This window comes from Salarias fasciatus, chromosome 14 (genome assembly GCF_902148845.1).
Source record: "Salarias fasciatus chromosome 14, fSalaFa1.1, whole genome shotgun sequence".
Classification (NCBI taxonomy): Eukaryota; Metazoa; Chordata; class Actinopteri; order Blenniiformes; family Blenniidae; genus Salarias; species Salarias fasciatus.
In genome coordinates this window covers 5074779-5096654 of record NC_043758.1, presented here as the reverse complement: position 1 = coordinate 5096654, position 21876 = coordinate 5074779, and the positions used below count along the sequence as shown (strand labels likewise).

The window sequence follows — 21876 nt, the reverse complement described above, 5'->3', positions numbered from 1 at the left end:
CCAGATCTGACTGGCAGATTCGGCGGCCGGTCGTGCCGTCTGTGCGTCGCACACCCGGTCAGTAGGAGCTGTGATCCGCGGCCCATAATGCAGTGGGTGCAGGTGACAGCCGGTTCCATTTCTAATGGAAGCAAAGCCGACGAACGGCCGCCGCTTCAGAATGAGTCATTAGACATTCAGATCGGGAGACGACTGCATCTTACAGACAAAATAAAACTAATTCAGTAATGTCAGTATATATTCTTTAACTCTATGAAGATGCATTATTGTATATATATACAATTTTTTTTCAGTTAATCAACAATCAACGTAAAGTCATTTTGTCAAACCAAACCAATGGAAATGTTAAAAATCTCTCCTGCTTTCAGAGGATTGAACAGATGAATGGAGACTAGTGGGTGTTTGAAACAAAAGACTCTTTCAAACTAGGAGCCAAACTTTCTATTTCTAGTCTTTTCAGCTCAGACTGTTAACTTCATTTGAGTTTTGGGATTTTGATCTGTGTCTTAAACATCTGTCTCGCTCAGCCGTGATGGTCAGGAAAACACTTTGCATCCTCTTCAGGCAAATTGACTTTTTTTTTTCCTTCTCTCTCTTTTTTTTTTTAGAGGAATAGGTTTTGGCTCTGGGCCAGCTGGAATAACTTATTTATAACGGTGCTTTCCTCCGAATCGCCGCTGTCTGCCAGACTTATCGTCTTTCAGGGGGCAGAGGCTGTTTAATGTTTGATGTCTGCTGGTTTGTAACGGTTTAACTGAGCCGGAGGGAAATCCGGCCGGAGCGCGCGGAGCCGTCACAATACAGCGACAGTTAAATGAAATCACACCAAACGCCACTGACAGTTTACCTCTCTTCTTAGATATCTGTCAATGGAAATATTACACTCTGGGGAAGTATAGTAATATTATTAATAGTATTATTCTGCTTGTTCCTTCCTTTTTCCTCCTGATGTGAAGAGTCAGAGGGTAGCAGCTCCAGCTTTGTCTTATTTTCAGCATCCTCCCTGTGCGAGCGAGCGAGCGAGCGAGCGGCCCTCCCTGCTGGCTCTTTCTCCCAGTCAGACCTCCAACTATCTGCTGGTCAGCAGAAGGAGGGAATGTGATCGTGACAGGTGCAGCCAGCTAAAATAGGAGCGGCGCGAAGGGGGGGAAACCCGGGGCGGAGCGGCGGAGGCGTCGCAAGAAAGGCACAGGAAGGGAGGAAGGCTATGAAATAATAAAAGGTGAACACAGAGAAAATATGAGCGAGGGAGAGATGTTGGAGGAGACGGAGGGGAATGAGAGTCAGAGCGATGAAGGGACTGAGAGAAAGGCACCATGAAAGAAACGCGCTTGAATTTCTTTTATGCACAGCTGAAAGATTCATCAGGAGCAATTCAAGGCTTTCTGTGTCTTTTTCTCCTTTCTTCCATCACGTTTTCCTGTTGTCTCTATAATCCATCCGTTACACCACATGAGAGGTGAAGCTCAGGGCAGACACAGGAGAATATCTTTCATTCATTTCACCGCTGGTTTGTTTCCATACGTCTCTAAACTGGATGTTTTTTGGCCCTTTGTGTTAAAAAAGTCTTTCTTGTTTGCAGTGTGGCTCTCGGCCAGAGGAAACCTGAAGCCGGACAGGTTATTTTTACGAGCTGTAGCTACAAGAGCAAAACATTTAAGTCATCTATACACTGGAGCACCTGCAGGCAGTTCAGGTCTTTTTTGTTGCCGGTGCAGAATTAAATGAGCACCTTTTTTTAATCTGGCGAAGTGGAGTTGTCTGTTGATTCCATTCTGACATATTTGTTTGATTCTACATGCATTTATGTATTGATTTACCTGTCTATGATTTACAGATGCAACTATCTACATGCGGATGGATCTTTTTCTCTGTTCATCAATCTATATATATATCAGTTTAACTCATTCTCTGTTCTGTTTCTCTTTATAGCGTTTTCTTTCTTTCTCTTTCTGTATCTTTCTCTCTTTTTGTCTTTCTCTTGTTAAATGTTGTCACTGTCTTTTTGCCAGTTTTTTTTTTTCACCACAATTTAATTTGCAAACTTGGAAAGTGCAGAAAACAACTGCAGAACAACGACAATAAATATTTAATGTGAGCAGCGTCGGCCTTTTAAAGCAGCTTGGAACCCTCTGAAGTTTTGTCCTCTTCTCGGTTTTGGAAGGTGTTCCTCTGTGTTTGGTGGGTCTCGGTCGGTTCTGCGTCTTCACGTAACGACAGGCTGACCTGATATTGAGAGCAGGGCTCCGTGGGGGTCACAGCAGCTGTTGCTGTTTTTCTTCTCTGCTGAAGACGGTTCTTTATGAATCAGGTTGTGTGTTTGGTGTCGCTGCGGTTCGCTGCAAAGGGAATCCGAGAACATCAGATTCCTTTCTGATGTTGATAGTGGATCAGATTTTAAATCTCTTAAGCGTCTGAATACTTCCTCAGTCCTGTAGAGTCACATGATAAATCCCTTGGCCGGCCCAATCTGCAGGTTTGGGATGATGTTTTGGAGAAATAACTCTTTCACGTTCAGCAAGTGAAGCGTAAAAAACAGGAGCCAGGCTGGTAAATGAAAGCGCTGGCTGTCTGCGATGGAGACTGCTGATGAAGCGCCTGTGCGGCCTGCTTCACTTTTCAAAGGGGAACCCCATCAACGGTTGCCCGTCCGCCATGTTGAGCTGCTGCTCCACCCACATGCTGTTCAGCTCGCTGTCCGTCACTCTTGAATGTCCGAACAGAGACAGTCGATACTGGAGGCCTGATCAGCAAGACACTGAAAGACGCCTTCATCTCCCGAAGGAAGAGTTATTTATCATTCATTATATTTGATGAAAATGATTTGACTCCTTGGAAGGTAAAACTGCAAGTATCCTGAAGAGCTGAAATACCCAGAATGACCAGTATTCTGGATGTTGTTTTCTTTTCCAGTTTGAAAGCCATTGTTCACCAAATGGAAGATCCCCACAATTACAAAAAGCAGTTTTTTCCCAAATTAAAATAAATATAAAAAAATAGGTGAACGCTTTATAACTAAGACGTTATTACCATAAACTCTGCTGCAAACAAAGTCAATCAGTCAATCAATATTGTCAAAAACCGCTTTCTAGCAAAGATTAAAAAAGGAAAAATGAATGAATACTAGTTTGTTACTTTGAAAAGTACAGAAGTTACTTTATTAGTCACTGAAAATAAAAAAAATAACTATTAGTAATATTACAAAGTTAAAATAATACTTTTAAAAGTACAAGTATCAACGAATACTACTTGGCCCTTTATTAATCACTCATTCAGTGTTTTAATATTTTAAAACCTTTACTTTTTATGCTGTCACTCTTAAAATTCACTTGTAATTAAATAACTAGGTAAATATAAATAGGTCATTTGTGTGAAATACAGATATAAAATTCATCAAAATCTGAATGACATATTTTTTTAGTCTCAAAAGTTACATTTTTGCCACACTTACATTTTTCAAAACAAATTGAACAATCCTGTGCATTATGTGGTAAGATAGCATCATTTTCACCCAAACACACCAACAGTGATGGTGTTATGATAAGGAGTGTAAATCAATAGCATTTTTAACATTTTTACAACTTTTGCTCATTGTATTTAAAACTACAAAAGAAGCAGAAACATGTCATTAAATTGATTAGAATGTTGTGTAATTAATGACTTTTAGTGTATTGTTAATTTCTGTCAGGAGAGAAGTGAGTCACCATAAACGTTCCCAACATAAACACACTCACCACTACAGGTTTCACAGCTTTGAGCGCGCTGTTCATGGATGATGAAGTTCCAGGGTGATTTAAAGTGTCAGCACTTCTCTGGATGCCGGCGTTTCCACGATAACGTCAGCTCAGCCCCTGCAAGAGAACGTTCCACCTGACAGATGAACTGTTCAGCCTCCAGTAAACCGACCTCACCGGGAGAACCGTTCTGTAAGCCTCAGTTTGTGTTTGAGCCCACGCTGCGGCCGCAGCCCTGATTGCGTCAGCTTTGTTGCAGAATGGCAGCAGTTTGATGTTGGAGGGGGCAGTGATGGTGGTGGTGGTGGTGGGGGGGGAGACACACTTCACTCATTGCTTTGCATCTGTTTGCTTGTTTTGCTTCCCGCGTGGCGTGGGCGCTCTGCCTGCTCGCCGAGGGAAGCCCGGCTGTCCTCTGTCTGCGCTGGCACGGCCGCGCGGCCCTGGAGAATATACAAAGGTGTCTGCTTTCAGGCGCGGCGCTCCGTGCTCCTGGCTGTAAATCTCCGCTGCTTTACACACCTCTATTTGCACACACAAGTGTGTTTGTTTGTTTGTTTTTTTCCGTCTGTCGCTTCAGAGCCAATTGTCTCCGTCTCTCCCTTTGACCCCGGACGTCCACATAGCCCGGATGCTTCGGCTGCCGGGTCCAAACGGGGCTTGGCTGCGACTCGGCGCCCGCGATGTGTTGACGGGGCATTAGGAGGGTCAGGCCAGGTATAATGTCAGGAGGCCAGGAGGACAATAACTCGCACATCCTCGCCTCCGCACAATGCCCGAGTGTCGCAGTCAAGTGAGATTAACAGATAATCGGGAGTCGCTGTGTGTTTGGGGGAAGCTGTCAGGGGCACATCCTCTAAAGCCGCCTCTATTAATAAAAGTCTGAGTTAAGCCCCGGGGTGTGTGCGGCCTCCATGTCAGCTTTTCACGTGGTGAGGCTGGATGGACTCTTGGAAGGACGCGGCTCTGTGGCTGCTGCTGCGAGTGACCTGCAGGGCGGATGAACCGGTTCAGCCGGGAGACAACTCGCTGCACGCAAACAGACGGCGGATTAAAGACGCCGACTCCGCTGATCCCTGTCAAAACCGAACGAGAAAAATATTTAGATACTCCTGCGCTGTCATGATATAAGTGGGCTGTAGAGGGCAGCAGTCTCTCCAGTCCAGGCTGGGCTACAGGCCTCTTTAAGTGGGGTTTGCATGTTCTCCCTGTGCGTGCCTGGATTTTTCCTCACAGTTGAAGAACATGAAATTCATGCTAATTGATCATTGTAAAATGGCTGCAGTTATGAATGTGTGTGTGTCTTTGTGCTGTCGCCTCATGGACTGTTGACCCGTCCGGTGTGTGTCAAGCCTTCGTCCGTAATCCGCTGTGATTGGCTCTCGCTCTGCACAGTTCCAGTTTGGATGGATAAGTATAAAAGATGGATGGATGTCATCAGTAGAAAAAGCTTTATATCTTTTCTGACACATTTTTAGAGAGTGATCAAAAGAAACAAGACAAAACTACGAATGATATCGAGTCCAAAACATCTGCGTTCTTCTCCTTCAGTCAGTATCAATTTTTCTGCAGTATGTAATAAACAAACAAACAAACCTGTTTGACGAAGCTTCAGAGGGAGGTGAAGAACATATCTGGAAACTCTGACATCGACATTGTTTATTGTCCTGCAGGACAGTAGCTGATTTTGACAGCTTTTTAATGTGACTTTATTGAATTTATATAAAATATATTTTTGTCTGTTTTAGATCCTTACTGTCCCTTTCTATTACCAGTTTTTTTTTTTTTGCAGTCAACCTTTATTACTTTATTTAATTTTATTTAACTTACCTCACATTCACTGGATTCAAACTGTGAATGGGTGATTCCTGCTGTGAGGTGAGAGTGCCATCCACTACACCTTAGTACAGTTCTTCTTCTTCTTCTTCTTCTTCTTCTTCTTCTTCTTCTTCTTCTTCTTCTTCTTCTTCTTCTTCTTCACATTTTCCACATTTGCCGGTGTAATTGGTTAGACAGGCCCTCATGGTTATATTGTCTCACTCTGCTTCTGCAGTGCAGTTTGTCGGATGTTTAACTGAATCTTCAGCAGCTCAGCTGAAGCTTAACACAGTTTTCACATGATCAATTCTTATATTTTAGAAAATGTCTTTCTTTTTTTTCATTGAAAAAATGTGGAGTCCGTAAACTTCTTTCAGGTTTACTTTTTTTTTTTTTTTTTTTTTTTGAGAAAAGTGAGTGATGGCAGCTTAATATCAATAGTTGACATTACTTAAAAATGTCAAAACTATTCAAGCATTTTAATCTCCACAGGAAGTTTGATCAGATTACTTGGTGGACGGTGTGATCTTTGTCTTCACTCTGCTGATGGACTCCGGCTCTGTCCCGTATTGTTAATGTCGCTTCAAGTTCACAGTCATTGTTATCAAGCTTTTTAAATTACTGTGGTGATTCAGACTCAAAGATCCATGTTACTAGAGTCAACATAGGTTTGGATTTTCGTGTAGTCTTAGTTTTAAAGTCAAAGTCAGTTTTTGCAGTATGTACAAGACAAACAGCGAAATTGAAGCTTCATCTCGCTTGCCCTCCTACGGAGCAGACATATATTACACAGAACAAAATATGTCAACCAAAATAAAGAAAATAAGAAAAACAGAGCACCAACATTTTAAAATAGAAGTTAAATAACAGAAATATGCAATATCTACTATATAATCTAAAATGGGCCATATTTAATATGTAGTAGTTCATGGTTTAAAGAGGAACAGAGCTGTTTTTGTTCCTATGCCTTTGTAAATATGACCTCCAGTACACTGATTTGCATTAAAGTGGCATTTTCTTATTTCGGTAACACTCCAGTTGCCCGTCGAGTGGTGTTGCTCACGACGAGAGGACACATCGCTCCACTTTCTGAAGTGCAGAGCAGGGAACACGAGGACAGGACAGGACAGAGGAGACGTTTCTGGGCTGAAGAAAGACAGATGATAGCCGCCGCCAAAGGAAGAGCGGACTCTCTTCAGCCAGTGAAACACTAGAGGCCTCCGAGTATGAGAGACGAGTCCATGTTATGAGGTCATGGAGCTGCAGCACTTTCCATTTTCCTCCTCTGTGCCATAAACGCAGACATGCAAGCTGCTGCACCGCCTCGCCGCTACGGTGGTTATCTTTATCAATAAGCCACGATCAGACCGGACCAGACTGTGAGCAGGTTAACAACGAGACGACAGATTGCTTCACTGGCTGTCGGGCGACGGCAGAAACGTCAGGAATCTGTCCAGAAGCGTGGAGCAGAGCGTTGGCCAGGTTAAAGGCTGGAGCCACTTGAATAATGAGTGAGGAGGAGGAACAGCTGAGCATGTGGAGTGTCAGGTGTGGGTTTCACATGTGAAGGGACGGGGGGTGTTTATCGCTGTGCTTACACCAGCCTGTGCAGGGTTCAGCCTTTGACGAGGAGCAACAAATTACTGACTGTTAGCATTCGACCCAGTGGAATTCAGTTGTGTGTGTGTGTGTGTGTGTGTGTGTGTGTGTGTGTGTGTGTGTGTGTGTGTGTGTGTGTGTGTGTGTGTGTGTGTTTCTATTGTGGCTCTGCTTACTGTGCAGAGCTGTTTGAGTTGAGCTGTTTAATTACAGAATTGATTGCAGTGAATATTAAGACTGAAATTACATTACCAAAGATTGATACGTCAGTATTATTTTTTTCTGAAAAAGCATTGTCTCGTCCATTCTATAGCTGCTTGTCATGTTCTTACTATATTTGATGTTTTTACTAAAGGATTTATTTCTATGCTGATGACACTACTGTCTATAATTCTACACAAAAACAGCTCTGTTCACTGGAACTCATTCTTAATGGAGATAGAACCTGTTTTTACCACTTCAAACTTTAGGATTGACTCAATCCAGGAAATCTTTGACCAGAATGGTCAACACATTGACTGAGTATCTGTTTCCCAACAACGCAGGTTCTTGACAGATGACAACTTGCCTTTTAAGTAGCACGTTAAACAGACGGTCATTGGATTTTAACTTATGTAACTGTGCAGTTTAGCTCCAAACCATTTTGGGTTTAATTGGGAACAAAGACAGCAGCTGCGTCTGATCTTTGCACAGTTTACAGTTCGTTGCTGCTAAAGTTAGCGCTGAACTGGGAATGAAAGTTTAAAGTGCTTTGATTCTACTTTGGAAAATTTACAGTCGTCATTAATCTCAGATGCAAACAGAAGGACCCACCACCTCGCAGAATGAGTGTATAATATATACTCAAGTTGTTAAAATAATGATATAATAAACTAATATAATTAAACATAACATGTTTTGTTTGTCAGGGTGGTTTACTGGTCAGCTAGGTCACTTTTCTCTGGGTACTTTGACCTGCTTTGGTTTATTTTCAACCTCTTGAGGTCAAACATAACCTCTGAGTCTCACTGAATTCTCTATAGTGAATCCTGTTATAGCCATTAGTCCTGACCTCCACGATCCTACTGCCCACCTGAAAAAATGTTTTAAATCTTTAGGGGCCCAGCCAACCTTAATTGCCCCAAAGTACAAAATAATCAATGCATAAAAGATTAACTTGTGTGTCTGTGTATTTTTTTGGTGTGTTCTTGATATCCATGTTGCTTTCTTCATCTCTCCACTTCACAATATCATTTGCATTTCTGGGTATAAAACAACAAAGAAACAAAGAAAACGCTACATGACTGTTTTCATAGGTGAACAGTTGAGGCAGATAAAAGGTCAAGGTTACACCTGACACGACCTGCATCAAACATTGAGCTAACACACAGCTTAGAAAGATAAAATGGAGCAGATGCACCGTCTGAACAGTGTTTCTCACAGTGTTGTTGTGTGTGGCGTGCAGGACGACCAGGTCGTGCTGCAGTGCACCGCCTCCGTCCTGAAGGAGCAGATCAAGCTGTGTCTGTCCTGCGAGGGCTTCGGAAACCGTCTCTGCTTCCTGGAAACGACGTCCAACGCTCAGGCAAGACGCTCCCCGCCTCTCTCTTTCTGTCGTTTCTCTGCTTTAGAGCTAATTATTTTTTTTAGAGCATGTTTGTCTCACTTGGCTGCTGATACTTTTGCAGAATGTGCCCCCGGATTTGGCCATATGCACTTTCATTCTGGAGCAGTCGCTCTCGGTCCGGGCTCTGCAGGAGATGCTGGCCAACACGGTGGAGATGACAGAGGTAGGAAGTTTTACCCAACACACATCTTCTAACTCTTTTCTCTGCAGTCGACGAAGAAACTGAACCAATAATGACTTGACTTTCTACAGACTTTTTAAAAAGCCCACTGTGCCTTTTCCTGCTGTACACATTCACAAAAACGCAGGTGGAGTTTACAGAGTTATCTGCAGAACCATGACTGATTTTAAAAAAAAATTAATGTTTTTCATTGAAGATGTTTCATTTTATGTGCAATAAATCTAAAATACATGAACATCTCAATGGATTCAGTAAGGGTAAAAACCATTTCTGTTCTATTAAATCTTTGTTAAATGCATCTGTAGCTTTCGTTGCTGCTTGAAGGAACAGGACTGAAATGTCCTGAGAATGCATTTTACTTGTTTCACTTTGAATAACACAAGTAGTCAAACATTTGTTTGCTCTTTCAACCTACTTTTTAAAAATTTACCAATAAACTAATATAATGTAAAATAAAATTGAATATTTATCCTGGAAAATTTGAATCCATTTCAAGGTTTCTCATGGTTAAACCTCATTCTGGCAACTTTTCTCCTCCATTCTGCCTTTCTGGTGAATGCCAAAGCCCAGTGCGCCTCACCAGCCTCCAGTCTGAGCAGGCTTTCAGTTTGGTTGAGATTTTATTTTCCCTGCTTTCTGACATCCGCTCCCCTTCCCCTCCCTGCACTCTGCCGAGCAGGCAGTCGATTTGGACCAGTGGGTATGTCAATGAACACGCCTCGCTTCCTGTACCGTGTGTCCCAGCCAGCCTGGTGACTGTCCTTGTTCCCGCTGTGTTGGTAGTTAGATGTACTGTTGCAGGGGTGTCAAACGGATGGCTGGTGGGCCAAAACTGGCCCATCTGAGAGTCAAGTCCAGCCCATTATGCAGAAGGTATTAACTGTATTTTGTATATCTGTAGAAAGCAGATGGTTGCCGTGCTGTCAGCAATGCAGAATGACAGAATAACTGTTATTTTAAAGGGATACTCTGAAGATTTTGGACCCACGCCCTATCCCTATCATTTACAAAGTGAGATAAGGTCATAAATACCTTTTTTGTGTCCGTTTGTCCAGTGGCTGGATCCCACCTGCTAGCATCGTAGTTAGCTTAGCTCAACTGTGGGAGGTGAAGAGGAAACAGAGCCGGACTGAGGAAAGTGGACAAAATACTCCTCCCAGTGGTCCAGGGGACGGCGTATTAGCACATGAAGTAAATCCAAATGGTTATAAAAAAAATTTAAAAGACGTGTTTTCTTTTCAATCAATTAAAATAATATTTTGATACACACAGACCTGCGCATGCGCAGTGCTCCGCGGAAGGATATCCCGGCGCACAGTGGCTGAGTCTATGGCTTCTACTGCTGTGCTCCGGTACATCCTTCCACGGAGCACTGCGCATGCGCAGGTCTGTGTGGATCAAAACGTTATTTTAATGGATTGAAAAGAAAACACGTCTTTTAAAATGCTTTATAACCATTCGGATTTACTTCGCGTGCTATTACGCCGTCCCCTGGACCACTGGAAGGAGTATTTTGTCCACTTTCGTCAGTCCGGCTCTGTTTCCTCTTCACCTCCTGCAGTTGAGCTAAGCTAACTACGATGCTAACAGCTGGGATCCAGCCGCTGGACAAACGGACACAAAAAGGTATTTATGCGCTTATCTAACTCTGTAAATGATAGGGATAGGGCGTGGGTCCAAAATCTTCGGAGTATTTCTTTAAGTTCAAGCTTATATGTGATAATTTCAGTGTTGTAATCTGCACAACATGTGTCCTGCATGTTTTAGCTCTTTCCCAGTTGCAACACATCGGATTGCAATGAGGGGCATCATTTAGGACTTTTTTTTTTTTAGAGTTTGAAGATGAAGACATGAACGTCAGATCAAACTGGGCTGTAGGTGAAACCACGCCTCCTCTGAGTTTGACACCCCTGCCATGTTGAGTAAAACGTGCTTTGTCATTTACGTTATTGTTCAGGCCTTCACCTTAAGGTGAATAATTCATCGGAGCGGCCACTGAAGCGTCCAGTAATATTTCATGCTGAGTTGTTGAAAGTTATTTGTTATTAGATTTTAAAAAGGTGTCATGAAAATACTCAAGTGGAAATTCTGCATGTAGCTGTTTCGTCTAATACGACACGATATTAGACATTGTACAGTCTAACAAATGACCCATCATTTACATTTCATGCAAAAATATCCCCAGCTCATTTATCATTTTCCATTTATCCTCATTATTACTTTGTCATGCTTCTTGTTGTTCCTTTGCCAGGATGTTCTATTGTTTGTCTGTAATTACTTTAGGAACATTTATTTTCCCTTTTTAACTCCAGAAAATGTCTGTATACTGGTGAAAATTTTGACATAGCTCAAGTTTTTAGATCAATCCTTTCATTCAGTCTACCTGCCAGATGTGGGAACACTAAATTAAAATAGATATCTTTTGTAATTTAGTTAAAATAAGGCAGTATTTCCCGGTTTAAGAGAAGTTCTGGATTTGTGAGTTTGGTCTTGGGATTGTTGGAACTGGTGTCAGCGGCTCTGCTGTTAAAGGAGCTGGATGAAGCAGAGGTTCTCGTGATGAGCAGGAGGATGAGAATAGCCTGGCGGGGCGTCCCACCCCCTCTGTCAGGGTGGATGCGGTAACCGGACACCCGCTGGGCTCTGGACGGGACGCGCCGCCACCTGTCCGAACCAGGCCGGCTGATAATGCAGACCAAAGCTGCTGCTGTCATGCCTCCGCTTGACATTCCTGCCCCTGACTCATCCCAGAGGATTATGGGAGCTTAACCCGATGTAAAGGCTTGATCTGATCTTCCTGTTGCCCCCACTCAATGATTGTTTTTGGTTAATCAATTTGTGACTGTCTCAATAATTGTGTTTTCTTGTTCCATCCTTGCTGGATGTTGAGAAAAGGTAGGATGGTTTTATATCTGATTTAAATTTATTCTTCCTGTAAATAAAATCTAAAAAGTCTAATTTCTTTAATGAATTTGAATCACATTCAGGAGCACATGTTTTGTATTTTTTTAAAGGATTTTTTTTTAGTAACAAACCTTCATTTCTAAATTAACTGCAACATACAGCAGTCATTAAACATACATCTGATAAAATCAGTACATGATGCTTCCTACTTCATATTATATTATAGTAGTGACTCAAACATTGTGGAATGTTCCTCTTCCTGACATCTTCACAGAGCAGCAGGACAAATCTGCCATTTCATTTTCTTTTTTTTCATTGTTTTACTTAAGTTAAAGAAATCCTCAATGACAAGTTAATGGAAGCCTTATTTATTTAATTAAAGTGCTGTTTTTGAGTGGATGTTTTTGGTGAGTTGCAATGTTGAAGAGTTAAAACAATAAAATTAGTGTTACTGCAAAACCATGAGTACGACAACTGTACATTATATATATACATAGAAAAAAAAATCTAATTTCAGAATGAAATCCTCTAATTAGCACAAGATGAGTTGTGTTGTTTATTGCTTGTGGATGCCACTAATGATAATATCTAAAAATGTGAAAGACTTCTATCACTTGGCTCAATGTTGTACAGTTAGTAATACATTTATTTTACCTTTTAAATAACAATCTGTTTGTTTCCTTCTGAATGTTTTCTCGTCTTTTGATTCCCAGTCGTCCCAAGGTGGAGGTCATCGTACTTTACTGTACGGTCACGCCATCCTTCTGAGACATCACCACTCAGGCATGGTGAGACTGACTCTCAGAACGTTGAACAGCTCCAAGAATGACTGTCCTGAAATTTAAAAAAGTGAATTTATCCCTGCATGTCCTGACCTGAAACCTTCTCTCCAGTACCTGAGCTGCTTGACGACATCTCGGTCCCTCACCGACAAGCTGGCCTTCGACGTGGGCTTACAGGAAGACTCCACTGGTGAGGCTGAAATCTTTATTTCATCACTTCGATGACGGAAACACAGAACTGTCGTTGAATGTCGGGTTGAGAATCAGCTGAGTGATTGTTGCGACGGCGCGAAATCTTATCAGTAAACGTTAAACGATCTTCTTGCTGCCGCTCTGCCCCCAGGAGAGGCGTGTTGGTGGACAATTCACCCGGCCTCCAAGCAAAGGTCAGAAGGTGAGAAGGTCAGGGTCGGTGACGACCTCATCCTCGTCAGCGTGTCGTCAGAGAGATACCTGGTGAGACTCCCTGAAATCCACTGGACGTAGAACATTTAGAAACGCTCCTGCTGGATTAAACTCAGTTTTTGTCCTCGCCTGTCCTCAGCATCTGTCCTACGCCAGCGGAGACCTGATGGTGGACGCGTCCTTCATGCAGACTCTGTGGAACATGAATCCGATCAGTTCAGGATGTGAGCTAGCTGAAGGTAAACCCCCCCCCCCCCCCCCCCCCCCCCACATGGACTGCGTTAACTCAGTCGCAGGATCCTCAGTCCTTCTGGTGCTCATGCCGTCTTCCAGGGTTTCTGACCGGAGGCCACGTTCTCAGGCTGTTTCATGGCCACATGGACGAGTGTCTCGCCATCGCTACACCTGAGGAAGGCGAGGAAAAGCGCAGGTTAGAAGCAGAAGAAAAAAAGAACCTGAACAGGATTAAAAAACACTCCAGTCAGGTGTGAGTGTTCTGATGACGCCGGCTGGTTCTCTGCCTCAGGATGGCTCACTACGAAGGCGGGGCTGTGTGCAGCCAGGCTCGCTCCCTGTGGAGGCTGGAGCCCCTCAGAATCAGGTGAGTGAAAACCATCAGGAGGAAGATCACACGCCGCTTCAGAAACCGAGACAGACTTTACCTCGTACCTGTCGTTATGTACAAACGCTCTCAATCTGTCCTCATGACTGAACCATGAGAGGAATATTCGGTCTGAATGTGGACTGCATGCTCATTCAGTGGTTTGTTTTCTCACCCTGAGAAAAATCTGTGTGGAATTGTGTGCTGGAGGCTTTCTTTGTGGAAGATGCATGTTCTCAGTGTCTGTGTGAATTTTCCATAACATAACACACAACTTTGACAATGATCATAATAATAATACTAATGCTACTGTTACTATTACTACTAATAATAATAATTTCCTGCACTTTTTTTTTTTACATTATATGATACTGACATTTATAGGAAATAAAAAAGCATCACTCTTCTCATGATAGTTTGAGGTTTTTCATTTGTAACCTGGTAGGTCTCCGTCTATAGTATTAACTGTTGTTACTCTTATGGTTTGTAGTAATGTGTCTTTCATCAGTTTAAATGATTTCCAATTCACTTGATTCTGTAATAAAAACATGCTTTCAACAAATTCAAGCATATTTTTACCCTCCATTTGTTGATTGTCCATCGTAAGAATTAACCCCTGGTTAACCTGCTGCTGCTTTGCCCCATTGCAGCTCTCTGCTGCCCCTCAGTGGAAACCCGCCCCACACTTTGAGAACCACTGGCGTGGATATACAGTATCTTGTGTGTTTTGTCCTCTCATTGTGCTGCAGATAGATGTACCATGTATCAGTGATGCATGGATGGATGTTTGTGGGAAACTTTAGGCTGAGAAGACATAGCATTTTGTTGTTGTTGTGTTTTACTACATTTTCTAAACCCCAGCCGAGCAATTTTCCTGAACACTGTTCCCTATCATGATTCAGCAGTTATTAAAACTGTTTCCTGGCTCTGCTCCTGCAGCTGGAGCGGCAGCCACATGAAGTGGGGGCAGTCTTTCCGTATTCGCCACATCACCACGGGCCGGTACCTGTGTCTGGACGAGGAGAAGGGCCTGCTGGTGGTGGACCCAGAGAAGGCCAACACCAAGCTCTCCGCCTTCTGCTTCCGAGTCTCAAAGGTCACAAACACTTCCCATGGGCTCATTATTGCACGCGGCCTTCGCTCTCTGATCTCTCTTTCATTTCCCCCCACCCGCTGCTTTCTGCACCCCCGAGCAGGAGAAGGTGGAGGTGGCTCAGAAGCGCGACGTGGAGGGCATGGGCATTCCCGAGATCAAGTACGGAGAGTCCATGTGCTTCGTGCAGCATGTGTCCACGGGCCTGTGGCTCACGTACGCCGCGCTGGACGCCAAAGCTGCTCGTTTGGGAATGATGAAGAGGAAGGTAAGAGTCGATGTTGGGGGAACTAAGGTGGAGGCATCTTAATAAAGCAGCTGAATCACTTGATATTTACCAGGACCTCACAGGAGACAGACGGAGACAGATGTGGAATCATATTGTGATATGATGATCTGATGGTCGTCTTCAGGTTATTCTTCACCAAGAAGGTCACATGGACGATGCACTGACTGTATCCCGCTCCCAAACTGAAGAGTCCCAGGCTGCTCGAATGATTTACAGCACCACAGGCCTCTTCAGGCAGTTCATCAAGTAAGAATAACCAGCACCGAACTGTTTGTGAGTCTGGGAGAATCCAGAGATTTTTCAGAGGATGCAATACATATATATATATTTTTTAACTTCGACTTATTGTGCATCTCTTTGTGTCTCCAGGGGTTTGGATTCCCTGAGCATGAAGAGCAAGTCGCCGGTGGCGGTGTCTCTTCCTCTGGAGGGCGTCATCCTCTCTCTCCAGGATCTCATCTTCTACTTTCGTCCCCCCGAGGAGGAGCTGGAGCACGAGGAGAAGCAGACCAAGCTCCGCTCCCTCCGCAACCGTCAGAACCTCTTCCAAGAGGAGGTAATGTGCACATGTCTCTGTCTCTGTCATCAATTCACTCTTTTTTAATGTATTGATAGTCAATCTTGTTTTATATGCAGTACATGAGTATGACTCAGTACGACTCCAACTGTATTTTTCCTTGGTTAGGTTCAGTTGAATTTTAAAGCACACTCTATTTTGGACACAGAAATAACAAACACACACCAGTGTGGCATTAGTCAACCAGAAAATGCAAAAAAAATGCAAAATCAAGCTACTGAAATACTGCAAAACAAATAGCATATTTCACTAGTCTTGCACATATGTTTTACATTACTGCCAAATCTAATGGAATCCAGTGCTCTATCCATTATCTGTGTTTTCCATCATTAGGGAATGATCACCATTGTTCTGGAGTGTATCGACCGCCTGAATGTGTACAACACTGCTGCCCACTTCTCTGAATTTGCTGGAGAGGAAGCAGCAGAGTCCTGGAAGGAGATCGTCAACCTGCTCTATGAGTTGCTGGGTAAATGAAGAAATATGAACGAAAGCTATATCGCTGTTCTGTTGAACGAAGCAACGGATGAGTAATCTGTCTGTGTTTACGTCCCACAGCTTCTCTAATCAGAGGGAACCGTTCCAACTGTGCTTTATTCTGCGACAACCTGGACTGGCTGGTCAGCAAGCTGGACCGTCTGGAGGCCTCCTCCGGTATCTGATGGGCCGCCGTCTTTTCCCTGATAAAGTCCGGCATGCAGTCAGAGCTGAGCTTTCCAGAACAGTAACTGCTTTTAGGATCGTTCTTCGTTTATTGTGCTTTATCTGTACTGAGCTTCTGGGATCTTCAAGAGGAAATCAAAGTGTAAATTGAGCACAAAACTTATAGAGATCAGTCGCTGTTGTTTTGTTCTTTTTCACTTACAGATTGTCTCGGCTAATTCTTAATATGATATCTTTAAAAGTATATTAATATTTGATAATATCCTTGGTTTGTAGGTATCCTGGAGGTGCTGTACTGTGTTCTGATTGAAAGCCCCGAGGTTTTGAACATCATTCAGGAGAACCACATTAAATCCATCATCTCACTCCTGGATAAACATGGACGAAACCACAAGGTCTGTCCTCCCGCATCGCTCCTAATATAAAGAGAAGGCTGCAGCAGTTCAATCAGCTTGGTGTTCCCCCTGTGCCTGGGATGGTTTGAAATATTCAACCAGTCTTAATTAAGGTTTCTCCTCTGAATGACTTGGTTTCATGGTGACTCTCTGGGGGGTGGATTGGTTTGGTTCTCCAGACGGACGGATGAGCGCAGTGTTTGTCCTCCTCTTGCCTTCAGGTGCTGGACGTCCTGCGCTCTCTCTGTGTGTGTAACGGTGTCGCTGTGAGGTCCAACCAAAACCTCATCACTGAAAACCTGCTGCCGGGTCGTGACCTCCTGCTGCAGACCAACATCGTAAACTACGTCACCAGGTAAACCGCTGCTAGTTTCCCCTGTGAGTTGATTTAATGTGTCTTTGTTGAGAACACGCTGCTGAGTTTCTGTGTCGTCTGTGCTCAGTGTGAGGCCCAACATATTCCTGGGAACGTGCGAGGGCTCCACGCAGTATAAGAAGTGGTACTATGAGATGATGGTGGATTACGTGGAGCCCTTTGTGACGGCGCAGGCCAGCCACCTGCGGGTCGGGTGGGCCATGACGGAGGGGTACAGCCCCTACCCCGGAGGAGGAGAGGGCTGGGGGGGCAACGGTGTGGGAGACGACCTCTACTCCTACGGCTTCGACGGCCTACACCTGTGGTCAGGTAGAAGCTCTTTCACTCGGCCGCTCGCTCTGTTGCTGTCGGTCGTCTTCTGACCTCTTTGCTCTCCGCTCGGTCCGTCAGGCACCGTCGCCCGCCAGGTGGCTTCGCCCAGCGCGCACACGCTGGCCGCGGACGACGTGGTCAGCTGCTGTCTGGATCTGAGCGTGCCCAGCATCTCCTTCCGCATCAATGGCCACCCGGTCCAGGGCATGTTTGAGAACTTCAACGTGGACGGCCTCTTCTTTCCGGTCATCAGCTTCTCTGCAGGAGTCAAGTAAGGGCAGCAGAAACAAAGCGTGCGCCCTCATGTCTTTCTTCTTATTGATTTAACAGACAACACATCCAGATAAAAAAAAAATATTGTAGGGTAAAAGCTGAGGTTGATAAATGCTTCACAGCAAGGCAATTTGTTAAAAATATTGTACATGCATGAGAACTTGGAGGACAGATTCAATCCAGCCTCTCCAGAAAGCCAAGTGCCCTTGGGCAAGATAATAAACCCCTCGCTGCCGTCGGTGTATTGTGTCAGTGTGTGGTGAAGGGTGATTGTAACACTGTGAAGCGCTGTGAGGCTGCTGACGTGTTGAAAATGTAATCTATATTCCCCTCCGGTGCACTCTGGGTTATGCCTACAGCTCCATGAACAAAAGAGTAAAACCTGATTGCCTCACAGTAATCATTAAGCAAATGCTGTTTCACTAATCACAAGCCTAACTAACACTCATCTCCTCAAGTGTGGCTTCTTTATCACGGTAATTTTTGTGTTGCATTGAGGTGGTGCAACAATGAATCAGTGTGCCAAACAGCCATGCAGTGCACTGAAGCATAAAGGCTGGTTCAACTGTTTATTCATGCATTAGGACGTTATTAGATGTCTTTTATTTCATCAGCTTTCAGACAGATGAAACATATGTAGATATATTCACTGCTTATGGTTTATAACCTTTAAATAATGCCTCAAACTGCTAAATGATCAGTGCTGATCAGAGAGATCAGGGCGGCTTTATCTCCGCTGGTCTCTTGTAGTGGTGAGATGAGGTTTATGGAGCGCTCATGGGAAACAAGCTCAGTAACTTCCTCAGAGATTAAATCAATGTGTTTTTATTACACGTCTCATAAAGATCAATGCACCGCTGTCATAAATACCTTCAGTAGTATATAAAAGAAAGTGTCGGGTGAACAACGGATCGGGCTTCTGTTCCTGTCTCTTCAGGGCTCGGTTCCTCCTCGGTGGTCGTCACGGCGACTTCAAGTTCATGCCCCCCCCCGGGTACGCCCCTTGCTACGAGGCCCTGCTGCCCCGTGAGAGGATGCGCATCGAGCCCATCAAGGAGTACAAGCACGACTTCAACGGCGTGCGAAACCTTCTGGGTCCGACCCTGTCCCTGACACACACCTCCTTCACCCCCTGCCCGGTGGACACCGTCCAGGTAAACGCCCGGAAAGAGAAATCCCATGGGGGGGGTCACACAACGAGAAGCGTGCGTGGTCTGAGCCTCCCTTTGTTTTGCTGACTTCCAGATCGTGTTGCCGCCCCACTTGGAGCGCATCAGAGAGAAGCTGGCCGAGAACATTCACGAGCTGTGGGCCATCACTCGCATCGAGCAGGGCTGGACTTACGGGACTGTGAGTTTCAGTCGCGAGAAATGTGTTACTATAGAGCGAGACTGCTGACCACTTCCTCACCGTGCAGCGTCGGATCAAACCTTCATGTAGAGTCAGAAAACACAACTTGCTTGTATATTCATTTTTGGAAATTTGGCTGGTGGGCCAATTGCAGCCCCTCCCTCTCTGCTTTGTATTGGAGTATTGCAGTGCGAAAACTGGAATCCTAAACTTGTCACAGTCTTTCACGAAAAGATTAATGTAGCACAAGAAATAAAGCATGAAGGATCTGACATCTGTAGTTTTGAGTAACAGGCTTCCATCTCCGTCACAGTTCAGGGACGACAACAAGAAGCTCCATCCATGTTTGGTAGACTTCCAAAGTCTGCCTGAGCCGGAGAGGAACTACAACCTGCAGATGTCTGGAGAGACTCTGAAGTGAGCTTCTGGCCGAGGCTGTGAGTTTGAGGAGCAGTCTGTGTTTCCAGACACGATTGGTGATTCCTGCCTTCGTGTGCTCTTTCAGGACTCTGCTGGCGCTGGGTTGCCATGTTGGTATGGGTGATGAGAAAGCAGAGGAGAATCTCAAGAAAATCAAGCTCCCCAAGACGTAAGGAGACAAAGACGTTTCTGTCTTAATCTCTTCAAATGAATCTGTATCTAACATCCAGACTGCCCGTCCTCCAGCTATGTGATGAGCAACGGATACAAGCCTGCCCCCCTCGACCTCAGCCATGTCAAACTGACTCCAAACCAAAACCAGCTGGTGGAGAAATTGGCAGAAAATGGACATAATGTCTGGGCAAGAGACCGGGTACGACAAGGATGGACCTACAGCATCGTGCAGGTGACTGTTCCTTCATGTTTACCCACTGCTCTTATAAAATGTTTGATTTCTTTGTCATGTTTAATCTTCTTTTCACACATTATTTTTCTTAATGTTTATATTCCAATGCTTCTCAGGACATCTTTAATAAGCGAAACCCTCGTCTGGTACCTTACAACCTTCTGGACGAGAGAACCAAGAAAACCAACCGAGACAGCGTCAACAACGCCGTCCGCACTCTCATCGGCTACGGCTACAACATCGAGCCTCCAGACCAGGAGAGCTGTGAGTCCCTTCATCATGTCTGCACTGAATGTAGAATGGTGTGCAATTCCTTTAATCCTGCAGCACCCAGCTAACAAGACCTCGCTCCCATGTGTTGCCGTCTGCAGCTGGCCACGGCCTTGAGAACACCCGGGGGGACAAAGTGCGAATCTTCAGGGCGGAGAAGTCGTACGCCGTCACTCAGGGGAAATGGTACTTTGAGTTTGAGGCGGTGACCACCGGGGAGATGAGGGTGGGCTGGGCTCGTCCTCACGTCCGCTCAGACACTGAGCTGGGAGCAGACGAGCTGGCCTACGTCTTCAATGGCAACAAGGTCAGTCCGCAGCTTTCGATTCGACTCCTCTGAGTTAGCCTTGGTACAGACGTCAGACTTCTGTGGTGGAGATGGAGCTCAGATGTCTCTCAGGGTGTGGGAGAATGAAAGCTCAGTCTTCTTGCTGTGTAAATTAGTTTCACTCCATTTCATTTCATTTCCGATTGAATGAATGACCTGTTCAGGATATAAGATGTGTCGAGAAATGTTGAAACTCAAAGAAATGAGATTCAGATTAATTTGAACTAATTTACCTTTTAAAGTCAATCCTCATTTCCCTTTTTGTTTTGTGTAGTGACCGACGTGCCTTGATTCAAAGTAAATCACATTCAATACAACTTATTTTCACACATAGAAAACATCTGAGATAGAAGAATAGGATTCGTTCAAAATGTCAGTATTTGAATAACACAAAAACCCCACAGTGCCATGCGACGGTCTGACTTTACTGTCTCTCTCTGTCTCTGAGGAAGTCTGAAGTTATTTATCGTTTTTCACTGATGTTTTCAGGCTCAAAGATGGCACATCGGTAATGAGCCGTTCGGCCGCCAGTGGCAGTCTGGGGACGTCGTCGGGTGCATGATCGACCTGACTGAGATGAACATCATGTTCACACTCAACGGTGAAATGCTGATCAGCGACTCCGGATCAGAAATGGCCTTTAAGGACATTGAGATTGGTGAAGGTGAGAGTTATTTACTTTGTTGTAAACTCATGTGATGAGCATGCGTGGGTTAGAAGGTATTCCTTTATTTGACCGAGCTTTTACATTCTCGTTTTCTGTGGTTTCATCCCATCAGGTTTCATCCCCGTCTGCGCTCTGGGCCTCTCTCAGGTCGGACGGATCAACCTGGGCCAGAACGTCAGCAGCCTCCGCTATTTTGCTATCTGTGGTCTGCAGGAAGGATTCGAACCTTTTGCCATCAATATGAAGCGTGACATTACCATGTGGTTCAGTAAGAGCCTGCCCCAGTTTGTGCCTGTCCCCACCGATCACAACCATATTGAGGTAAAGCATGAGTGAGATATATTCACTGTTCAGGAAAGGGAGAGCGGTGAAGTCAGGGAATTGAACCGTCTTCTTCTGCAGGTCTCCCGTGTGGATGGGACAGTGGACAGCGCTCCCTGCCTCAAGCTCACTCACAAAACCTTCGGCTCGCAGAACGCCAACACCGACATGATGTTCCTCAGGCTCAGCATGCCGGTCCAGTTCCACGAGACCTTCAAGATCCCAGCAGGCACCACTCCTCTCACCCGGGCCCTCACCATTCCCGAGGAGGAGGTCGTGGTGGTGGAGCCCGACTCCGAGTTCGAAGTCTTGAAAAAGTCCGCCAGTCGCAAGGAGCAAGAGGAGGAAAAGAAGGAGCCGTCCGTGCCGAAGGAGGTCACTGTGGAAAATGAGAAGGACACAGCCTCCGAGAAGGGAAAGAAACGAGGGTGAGCTGGGGTCAGAGTTCACAGGAACACGTCCAGAGTCATGAAGGAGCACATGATTACTCAGGGAACCAGTCCACA

At 44.8% G+C, this 21876-nt stretch overlaps 1 protein-coding gene across 1 annotated transcript in view; it reads left to right on the top strand.

Annotated features, from left to right (window-relative positions):
- The window catches only part of ryr1b (ryanodine receptor 1b (skeletal)), a 66696-nt gene that overhangs the window by 9200 nt on the left and 35620 nt on the right, over positions 1-21876 (top strand). The window contains 29 exon segments of the mRNA XM_030108447.1: positions 8596-8715; positions 8819-8920; positions 9618-9638; positions 12556-12630; positions 12736-12814; positions 12968-13080; positions 13169-13268; positions 13363-13459; positions 13556-13630; positions 14570-14726; positions 14827-14991; positions 15137-15258; positions 15382-15568; positions 15923-16058; positions 16148-16243; positions 16529-16647; positions 16869-17002; positions 17091-17332; positions 17414-17606; positions 18546-18762; positions 18854-18958; positions 19272-19375; positions 19464-19547; positions 19625-19784; positions 19901-20048; positions 20156-20361; positions 20872-21046; positions 21162-21370; positions 21452-21798. Coding sequence (XP_029964307.1) covers positions 8596-8715; positions 8819-8920; positions 9618-9638; positions 12556-12630; positions 12736-12814; positions 12968-13080; positions 13169-13268; positions 13363-13459; positions 13556-13630; positions 14570-14726; positions 14827-14991; positions 15137-15258; positions 15382-15568; positions 15923-16058; positions 16148-16243; positions 16529-16647; positions 16869-17002; positions 17091-17332; positions 17414-17606; positions 18546-18762; positions 18854-18958; positions 19272-19375; positions 19464-19547; positions 19625-19784; positions 19901-20048; positions 20156-20361; positions 20872-21046; positions 21162-21370; positions 21452-21798 — 4088 coding nt within the window.